General features: G+C 42.2%; 2 protein-coding genes across 3 annotated transcripts; both read left to right on the top strand.

The window, feature by feature from the left end:
- Positions 1-3,067: 3,067 nt before the first annotated feature.
- Positions 3,068-5,091, top strand: LOC127923386 (gastrula zinc finger protein XlCGF7.1-like). 2 transcript variants are annotated; one of them, XM_052507426.1, is made up of 2 exons: positions 3,068-3,551; positions 4,355-5,091. In XM_052507426.1, exons 1-2 carry the CDS (start codon positions 3,302-3,304, stop codon positions 4,876-4,878), a joined length of 774 nt encoding a protein of 257 aa, XP_052363386.1. In that variant the 5' UTR covers positions 3,068-3,301; the 3' UTR covers positions 4,879-5,091. The 2 variants fall into 2 exon arrangements, with proteins under 2 accessions (XP_052363386.1, XP_052363387.1); XM_052507427.1 differs by having other exon boundaries at positions 3,078-3,434.
- Positions 5,092-6,306: 1,215 nt separating this feature from the next.
- On the top strand, positions 6,307-9,955 carry LOC127923385 (zinc finger protein 22-like). Its single transcript, XM_052507424.1, has 2 exons — positions 6,307-7,025; positions 9,444-9,955. Exons 1-2 carry the CDS (start codon positions 6,593-6,595, stop codon positions 9,953-9,955), a joined length of 945 nt encoding a protein of 314 aa, XP_052363384.1. The 5' UTR covers positions 6,307-6,592.
- The last annotated feature ends 364 nt before the right edge of the window (positions 9,956-10,319 follow it).

The raw sequence follows: 10,319 nt of genomic DNA, 5'->3' as shown, positions 1-10,319 counted from the left end.
GTTCTTCATGCACACTCTGCGGAGATGTATAGATTATGTTTTCCTGGTTCTTCATGCACACTCTGCGGAGATGTATAGATATGTTTTCCTGGTTCTTCATGCACACTCTGCGGAGATGTATAGATGATGTTTTCCTGGTTCTTCATGCACACTCTGCGGAGATGTATAGATGATGTTTTCCTGGTTCTTCATGCACATTCTGCACACAATAGGGATCCTTCTTTGTTTTCTGTAAGACAGTGAATGCACAATAAGTACATGTAATGAAGTTATTGCCCAACCCCTTTCCACATTTAAATATTCTATTCAGGGCAAATTGTTTGGTGAAGGGAGGGAATATCACACCTCTGAGTGGGGGTTTTCTCACAAGTTGAATTTGCATTAATTCCATTTGAAAACAAAAGGTTGGCAGTTTGGAAAAACTCTCTCCAAATGTCACTATCTCAAACCCTCATAAATGTTCTGAAGGGGATAAAAAAAAATGCAGGGACAATTTAAGGTTGCTCCAGGTGTTATAAATCATTTAATGTATTCAATAGCAGAAGCCTTTATCCAGTAGTATTTACAGCTGTAGTTATGTGACTAAATAAAGTACATTTTCGTTATACCTAATATACGACATAATATGTAATGTGTATAGCCCTGAAAGTCTATGAAAGTACCAGGGCAGGGCTATGGGCTTTGGGCCTTTGGGCCTGTGGCATGTGAGCATATGGGCCTGTGGCATGTGAGCCGATCGAAAGGGTTCAGATCCCCAAATCCGGAGTGGCGGAGATGGGCGCCCTGGAATGGGTTTGCCCCGAGAGAGGAGCCAAAGCCCTGGAATGGGTTCGCCCCGAGAGAGGGGCCCAAGCCCTGGAATGGTTTCGCCCCGAGAGAGGGGCCAAAGCCCTGGAATGGGTTCGCCCCGAGAGAGGGGCCAAAGCCCTGGAATGGGTTCGCCCCCGAGAGAGGAGCCAAAGCCCTGGAATGGGTTCGCCCCGAGAGATGAGCCAAAGCCCTGGAATGGGTTCGCCCCGAGAGAGGGGCCAAAGCCCTGGAATGGGTTCGCCCCGAGAGAGGGGCCCAAGCCCTGGAATGGGTTCGCCCCGAGAGAGGGGCCAAAGCCCTGGAATGGGTTCGCCCCCGAGAGAGGAGCCAAAGCCCTGGAATGGGTTCGCCCCGAGAGAGGGGCCCAAGTCCTGGAATGGGTTCGCCCCGAGAGAGGAGCCCAAGTCCTGGAATGGGTTCGCCCCGAGAGAGGGGCCAAAGCCCTGGAAAGCGTTGCGGTTCCGGCGGCGTCTGTTGAGCTCTGGGGAATTCTGGGGAAGAGGGTGTAAATGTCTGGGGGTGTTTTAAAAATCGAAAAAAACTCAAAACTTTGCCAAAATGCTCTCAAATTATAGGTTGTCACACTGGAACAGAGCATTTGTGATCCATCACTGTGACTGTCCAATTTATGGATCTATGCAACCTCAAACCAAGCTTGTTTTGCTGTATGTTCAAATCATGCCTATTTGTCTAAATTGTCTGGGGTGTTTAAAAATCGATAAAAAGCTCCAATGTTTACGAAAATGGTCTCAAATTGGAGATCTAGTTACACTGGAACAGAGCATGTATGATACATCACTGTGACTTTCCAATTAATGGATCTATGCAGCTTCAAAACTGGCTTGTATTTGCTGAAAATTAAATTCAGGTATGTTTATCAAATTCATAGCTCACTGACAGATCAATGAGGTTAGATCCAATACCCATGTAAACATAGCTTACTGACAGATCAATGAGGTCAGATCCCAATACCCATGTAAACATAGCATACTGATAGATCAATGAGGTTAGATCCCAATACCCATGTAAACATAGCTTACTGACAGATCAATGAGGTTAGATCCCAATACCCATGTAAACATAGCTTACTGACAGATCAATGAGGTTAGATCCCAATACCCATGTAAACATAGCTACCCATGTACTGACAGATCAATGAGGTCAGATCCCAATACCCATGTAAACATAGCATACTGATAGATCAATGAGGTTAGATCCCAATACCCATGTAAACATAGCTTACTGACAGATCAATGAGGTCAGATCCCAATACCCATGTAAACATAGCTTACTGACAGATCAATGAGGTTAGATCCCAATACCCATGTAAACATAGCTTACTGACAGATCAATGAGGTTAGATCCAATACCCATGTAAACATAGCTTACAGACAGATCAATGAGGTTAGATCCAATACCCATGTAAACATAGCTTACTGACAGATCAATGAGGTCAGATCCAATACCCATGTAAACATAGCTTACTGACAGATCAATGAGGTCAGATCCAATACCCATGTAAACATAGCTTACTGACAGATCAATGAGGTCAGATCCAATACCCATGTAAACATAGCTTACTGACAGATCAATGAGGTCAGATCCCAATACCCATGTGTTGCGAACAGGTCGATTGTAGCGGTAGTCGTTTCGATGGAGAATAACTTGACAGTTATTTTGACCGCGGTGGTTATTGAAGTCGTGGTTTCGTGGAAGAAACCGTTGTTGTGCATCATCTTTCAACGCTCCAATACCTGATAATGACCAAACCTGTTTACGCTTTTGGGGAATTTAACTTCAATGAACCTGAAAGTGTTCATAGTATAAATATCTGTTGGGTTGGTAGAATGTGGAAAGACCCTCCTCATTGGTTAATATTCACTGTAGTAGAAACATCTGTTGGGTTGGTAGAATGTGGAAAGACCCTCCTCATTGGTTAATATTCACTGTAGTAGAAACATCTGTTGGGTTGGTAGAATGTGGAAAGACCCTCCTCATTGGTTAATATTCACTGTAGTAGAAACATCTGTTGGGTTGGTAGAATGTAGAAGTAGGTTTTAAATTTATACTTATTACAAATCTGCAGTTGTCTGACTATTATATAATTATTTAATGAAAGAAATGTAAAAATGCACTTTTTGTCTGGAAATAAAATAAACATTTATCTGCGTTAACCACTCCAGTCAACAGATGGCGATATGCGTTTTTCAGGCGATGCTATCAGAGTGACGTATAATGTAGTGGACGGGACGCTTCCTCAACAACATCTGGTCAGCCACCTCGGTAGCTTCCTAGCGGAAACGTTCAAGCTGTTCAGACTGCTTCGGTCTATATTTACTTCTGTATTTGGAACATAATTCTGTCTTTTAACTAGTTTCCCCATTTCATGTCATATTTCTGTTTAGTCAGGTAACGGTAGCTGGCTTGATAAATGAGCCTATCACTAGGCTAGTCGCTAACTAGCTCGGTTAGCTGGCTAACATCCCCGACCATGAGCTCAGCAAGCTGCTGCCCTCCTGCTAAAAAAGAGGTCTGCTGGAAGGAGAAAGAAGGTATTTGGCTGAACGTTGTCGTGAAAGAGGAGAATGAAGAGGAGGATGTCACAGTAAACGAAGAAGTAGAGGGTGAGGCTGTTACACAGAAAGAAGAGGAAGAAAACGATTATACTTTTTTTGGAGTGAATGAAGGAGAGATAACTGTCATATTGAAGGAGGAGGAGAGGGAAGATCTGAGTAACACCAGTAAGTCCTGTCTTGAAAATAGTTGTTGAACTGATACGTGGTTTTAAAACGTCATTCTACTCTAGTTCTGAGCTTAAATGCCGTTTTTTAATGTAGGAATTGATAAATCTACACTGTAAGATGTGAGTAGCATCAAGAAGCTGCCCAACAACAAAACGTTAACAATGGATTTGCACCCAAAATCACAACTTAAATGTCTCACGGAATGGACTTGCCTTCATTCAATACTGCAATTCCACTGTACTAAACTGGAGGCGATTTCCAGCCCACCGTTGACTGCGGTCAAGTGAGTCGACAGTCGCTAAACGCGGTCAGGCTATCTGCTCTTCGGTTTCTTCCTGAATTTGCGTGCGCGAATACACTTTACGGAATGGCGTTTTTTCAGGTAGGGAAACTGAGTTGAATGGACTCTCATGCACAGTTAGTCGAGACGATGGCTACAAATCATTCCAAGCAAACCGTTTGAAGCACACTTATTCAATCTTCCATAATAAAAATGATACCAAATCGTTTATTTAATTTCTGCGTTATCATAAAGTACTTTATCATTGCTAGAGTGTCAAGCGTAGGCTGGACTGGTGTAAACGCTACAGCATAAAATGACATTCTAGACCATTCTATAGGCCTCTCTGACTAAGAACCACACAGAGACCTGCATTTTGTAGTGGCTGTAATAACACTTGTGAAAAGTGACTTCAGGTGATTGAGGGATCTAGTCTAGATTAAACGTCATAGGAAGTTTTATCATGTGGAGGTTTCATTCAGGTCTCTGTTTAATTAAATCATCTGTTTGTCTTTGGCAGGAAAGAGACCAGACTCTCCTTCTGACAGCAGGAAGAGTCCTTCAGGGAAACCAGACCCCGAGACGTCCAAACCAGCAGGACGACATCACTGCTCCCAGTGTGGAAAGAGTTTTACTCAGTTAGGGAGCCTGAGAACACACAAGAGAATACACACTGGAGAGAAGCCTTACCACTGTTCCCAATGTGGAATGTCGTTTACCCAGTTAGGGAGCCTGCAAACGCATGAGAGGGGCCACACAGGGGAAAAGCTTTTCCAATGTTCCCATTGTGGAAAGAGGTTTGGCCAGGTAGGAAACCTGAACAAGCATGAGAGGACACACACAGGTAAGAAGATGTACCGCTGCTCCCAGTGTGGAGAGAGATTTACCCGGTTAAGGTACCTGAAAGAGCATGAAAGAATACATACAAATACACAGGAGGAGAAGACATACCACTGCTCTCATTGTGGAAAGACATTTTCCCAGTCAGAGAACCTGAAAACACATGAGAGAATCGAGAGGCTGTGTTCTGACTTGTGTTTCTGACTGAGAATGTGTGTGTTTGTTTGGGCTGTCAGACTTGAGTTCACTTTGTGTAATGTTAGTGCACTATTTTTAATTGTGATTAATCCATTGACTGAAAGGGTTAAAAACACACTGAAAACATCCCAAATACATCCTATATACAGCTAAAATCTACAATGCCATGTAAACACAAGATGACATTGAGGTTAAATAAAGTGTGATTTATCAATGGAACATATTTTGACACGTCCACTGTGTGTCTCTGTAGAGTCATAATATCCATAACAACTAGAGGTCAAACAGGGAGATGGTTCCATTCATTTTCCCCACAGGGCTGTTGTGTTTAGACTCACCCTGGTGTGACGTTTTGATAACCATGTAAACCTCTCTGGGACAAGGTGACTGAGGACACAGTGTGTTGTCAATTTATTGTCATGTTTTTAAAATGGTATAACTGCCTTTATTTTTGCTGAACCCCAGGAAGAGTAGCTGCTGCCTTGGCAGGAACTAATGGGGATCCATATTGAAACCCCAGGAAAGAGTAGCTGCTGCCTTGGCAGGAACTAATGGGGATCCATAATAAACCCCAGGAAGAGTAGCTGCTGCCTTGGCAGGAACTAATGGGGAACTAATGGGGATCCATATTGAACCCCAGGAAGAGTAGCTGCTGCCTTGGCAGGAACTAATGGGGATCCATAATGAACCCCCAGGAAGAGTAGCTGCTGCCTTGGCAGGAACTAATGGGGATCCATAATAAACCCCAGGAAGAGTAGCTGCTGAGGAACTAATGGGGATCCATAATAAACCCCAGGAAGAGTCCAGGAACTATGGGGATCCAAACCCCAGGAAGAGTAGCTGCTGCCTTGGCAGGAACTAATGGGGATCCATAATAAACCCCAGGAAGAGTAGCTGCTGCCTTGGCAGGTACTGCACTGTCGGAGCTCGAAACACAAGGATTTTGCTACACCTGCAATAACATTTGCTAAACACGTGTATGTGACCAATAAAATGTGATTTGATTCTGATTTGAAATAAACGTCCTATTTGTCAAAGGTGCTTTTGGATGGAGTCAAAATGACTCCAAAGGACATGAATTTGTTTAAAGTCCTTATTGATACAGAAACACTAAACCAGGATTTAGATGTATTGAGAACAAGTTGATTGACAAAGTCATGAAACATTGGATGAATTGAACAAACCACATTTTGGCTGTGATAAAAGATATGCCTCTGGGGTCATAATGATCCATGTCAGAACTATGGTTCAATGTAAATATGTAGTGGGTCTAAAGTCTGTTTTAAATTGTCACTCAATAAAAACGAATCAATCAACACATGCTTCTCTTTGAACGACTTAATATGATAATCACCTTGAATTAAATAAAATAAAAATACACTTTTGGTTCCTCAACTGCGTTGCCCCTCCAGTCAGCAGATGGCGATGTGCGTCTTTTCCGTTCGGTCGACGCTGCCAGTGTGACGTATAATCTAGTGGACGGGACGCTCCTTCAACAACAACAGACACCTCGGTAACTTTATAGCAAACAGAGCTACAACATTCACTCTCTTTACACTGTTTTGGTGTATATTAGTCGCTGTGTATTAAACACACTTCTGTCGTATGTACGTGTTGGCCTATTTAATTATATAAATATGTTGTTTGTCAGCTAGCTGGTTTGCTAAATTAGCTTAGAACTAGGCTAGTTGCTAATGCTAGCTAGCGAACATCTCCGACCATGAGTTCACTAAGCTGCTCTCCTCCTGCTAAAGAAGAGGAGGTCTTCTGGACGGAGAAAGAAGTTCTCCTGAAAGAGGAGGAGGAAGAGAAGGATGTTACAATACAAAAACAAGTAGAGGGTGAGGCTGTTACCGTGAAAGACGAAGAGAAAGACGTTTCTGTGGAAGAAAATGAAGACTCGTTCAGAGTGAAAGAGGAGGAGGATGTTACAGTAAAAGAAGAGGAAGCTGAGAGAGAGGAGGATGCAGTTTTCGGAGTGAAAGAGGGGGAGGGGGAGATGACTGTCACATCGAAAAAGAAGGAGGAGGACGAAGAGGAGGAAACTGGATATCTGGGCCCGGTTTCCCCAACGCATCTTAACGCATCCTATGGTTCTGACGGTGAACTCAGCCGTAAGATGGTTTTGAGAAACCGGGCCGTGATTAACACTAGTAAGTACTGTCTTAAAAACAGAGGCACAAACTCTGCAGTTGTTGAACTGATGTGTGGTGTTAAAGGGGAAATATGTAATTGCTACATTTATATTATTTACAGCCATTGATTCTTGAAGAATATAACACATGCCTCATGAGCTTAGTTCAACTGTTGTACCCCATCAGAACCCCAAATAAGATTTTTATATTCCAATGTTTAGAAACAATGTAAATCAACACTGTATAGCCTCAACATGGTTAAAACTATAATGTTGATTTCATGGATGGTCAGTCCTTGCATCCGTAGGTCTGTCTCTGAATGTGAGAGTAGTTACATTTCTCCAGACCATCATCTTATTACCAAAACAGGTGGAATGACATCTTTGTTATTGTTTGAACTGCAGGTTGGTTGATCGATTGATTTGGCTTTTTAAAGGGACAATCTAGGATTTAAACAGCAACAAAATGGCTGCCCTGAGACTTGGTTTGGTAAACAGCTGAGGGATGGGGGCTGGAGAAATGTAACCACTCTCACATTCATAGAGAAAGCTATTGTAGCAACCTCAACCCAAAACCTTGCGACCTCATCAAGAAGTTCAGATATCTTGGCGTAACATTTCTAAAGTGTTGGCTTGACAGTCGCTGGACCAGGTTTGAGTTCAGCTCAGGACTTCCCCCTGAATTCACTACACTATGAATACGTTTATAATGTTACTGTCTGCTTGATTTACAGTAGCGTCTCGTTACTCTGTTTGGACACAGAGATACTTAGCTCATGTGTAGAGAACTGTTACTTAATGGATAGGCTATTGTACAACACAGAGCTATTTTCCTTCATTCAGGACATTTAGAATGACAACACATTACAGAGGAGCCTAGTGGGTTTATTAACACAATTATCTGGTGATCAGGTTATGAAATGTCATGACAAACACATTTTAGTTTCCATGTTTCACCTAGGTCTAAGTTATTGTTAGGTGAAGTTATGGGTCCTACAGTAGGTCTATGTTGTTGTTAGGTGAAGTTATGGGTCCTACAGTAGGTCTAAGTTATTGTTAGGTGAAGTTATGGGTCCTACAGTAGGTCTATGTTATTGTTAGGTGAAGTTATGGGCCCTACAGTAGGTCTAAGTTATTGTTAGGTGAAGTTATGGGTCCTACAGTAGGTCTATGTTGTTGTTAGGTGAAGTTATGGGTCCTACAGTAGGTCTATGTTATTGTTAGGTGAAGTTATGGGTCCTACGGTAGGTCTAAGTTATTGTTAGGTGAAGTTATGGGTCCTACAGTAGGTCTAAGTTATTGTTAGGTGAAGTTATGGGTCCTACAGTAGGTCTATGTTATTGTTAGGTGAAGTTATGGGTCCTACAGTAGGTCTATGTTGTTGTTAGGTGAAGTTATGGGTCCTACAGTAGGTCTATGTTGTTGTTAGGGAAGTTATGGGCCCTACAGTAGGTCTATGTTGTTAGGTTTATGGTCCTACAGTAGGTCTATGTTGTTGTTAGGTGAAGTTATGGGCCCTACAGTAGGTCTATGTTGTTGTTAGGTGAAGTTATGGGTCCTACAGTAGGTCTATGTTGTTGTTAGGGAAGTTATGGGTCCTACAGTAGGTCTATGTTGTTAGGTGAAGTTATGGGCCCTACAGTAGGTCTATGTTGTTGTTAGGTGAAGTTATGGGCCCTACAGTAGGTCTATGTTGTTGTTAGGGGAAGTTATGGGTCCTACAGTAGGTCTATGTTGTTGTTAGGTGAAGTTATGGGGTCCTACAGTAGGTCTATGTTGTTAGGGAAGTTATGGGTCCTACAGTAGGTCTATGTTGTTGTTTGGTGAGTACAGTAGGTCTATGTTGTTGTTAGGGAAGTTATGGGTCCTACAGTAGGTCTATGTTGTTGTTAGGGAAGTTATGGGTCCTACAGTAGGTCTATGTTGTTAGGGGAAGTTATGGGTCCTACAGTAGGTCTATGTTGTTGTTTGGTGAAGTTATGGGCCCTACAGTAGGTCTATGTTGTTGTTAGGGGAAGTTATGGGTCCTACAGTAGGTCTATGTTGTTGGTATGACTAGCGGTTTCCACATTAGCATGGAGGAGTTTCTGCAACCAAATTCCGTGTGCATTGCCCTTGAGCGCCTATTTTAGCAAACACAGAAAGGGGCCTATATTGGTGACCAAAGGTTGTCTGGCACACTGCTTGGGGGTTCAGCAACTGTAATAACTTATTTCTAGCCTACAATCATCATTGTTACTACTAATGTCAAAACAAGACAAAATATGACTATTGTTGCTCACTTGACTGTCTTAAGACAATTGTCAAATAATTTTAACATTCATTACAGATGTCAATTGTTGTACAACATCATGGCTACACTGTTGGCATCACCTTTTACAGTGGATTTCTGCTGTTGTGGGCCTTTAACCATCTGTCTGACTTGTTGTTCACACAGGAGAGAGACGTGACTATCGTGGATCCTCTGGGGAGCCTCAACAACATCATGAAGCTGACGAGGCAGAGAAGAGTCCCTCCAGATCAGAACACCTCAAGAAACACCAGTGGAGACCAACAGGGAAGAAATCTCACTGCTGCTCTGACTGTGGGAAGAGTTACTTAAGATCAAATTCACTAAAAGTACACATGAGAATTCACACAGGAGAGAAACCTTATAGCTGTGATCAATGTGGGAAGAGTTTTACTCAGTCAAGCAGCCTGTTATCTCACCAGAGAACACACACAGGAGAGAAATCTTACAGCTGTTATCAATGTGGGAAGAATTTTACTCAGTCAAGCAACCTGGTATCACACCAGAGAACACACACAGGAGAGAAATCTTATAGTTGTGAACAATGTGGGAAGAATTTTACTACATCTAGCCATCTGACTATACACCAGAGAACACACAGGAGAGAAACCTCAGCTGTGAACAATGTGGGAAGAATTTTACGACATCTAGTCATCTGATTGTACACCAGAGAACACACCCAGGAGAGAAACCTCATAGCTGTGAACAATGTGGGAAGAATTATACTACATCTAGCCATCTGATTGTACACCAGAGAACACACACAGGAGAGAAACCTCATAGCTGTGGTCAATGTGGCAAGAGATACTCTGATAAAAGATCTCTGATCAAACATCAGAAAATACATTAATGATGGAGTTGTTTCATGATATCAATGAATTAATGTCACAATGTAGAATGTTTTAACATTGTAGGAGGAGTATTTTAATGATGTCACAATGTAGAATGTTTTAACATTGTAGAAGGAGTATTTTAATGATGTCACAATGTAGAATGTTTTAACATTGTAGAAGGAGTATTTTA

The sequence above is a fragment of the Oncorhynchus keta genome, unplaced genomic scaffold (genome assembly GCF_023373465.1).
Source record: "Oncorhynchus keta strain PuntledgeMale-10-30-2019 unplaced genomic scaffold, Oket_V2 Un_contig_2948_pilon_pilon, whole genome shotgun sequence".
NCBI classification, from domain to species: domain Eukaryota; kingdom Metazoa; phylum Chordata; class Actinopteri; order Salmoniformes; family Salmonidae; genus Oncorhynchus; species Oncorhynchus keta.
This window is presented reverse-complemented; position numbering and strand designations above follow the sequence as displayed.

Bases quoted from the DNA above. Each gene is read 5' to 3' on its own strand.
- LOC127923386 (XM_052507426.1), top strand. From the start codon at position 3,302: ATGAGCTCAGCAAGCTGCTGCCCTCCTGCTAAAAAAGAGGTCTGCTGG. The intron at 3,552-4,354 runs GTAAGTCCTGTC...TGTCTTTGGCAG, and splicing joins GGAAGATCTGAGTAACACCA to GAAAGAGACCAGACTCTCCT.
- LOC127923385 (XM_052507424.1), top strand. From the start codon at position 6,593: ATGAGTTCACTAAGCTGCTCTCCTCCTGCTAAAGAAGAGGAGGTCTTC. The intron at 7,026-9,443 runs GTAAGTACTGTC...TTGTTCACACAG, and splicing joins CCGGGCCGTGATTAACACTA to GAGAGAGACGTGACTATCGT.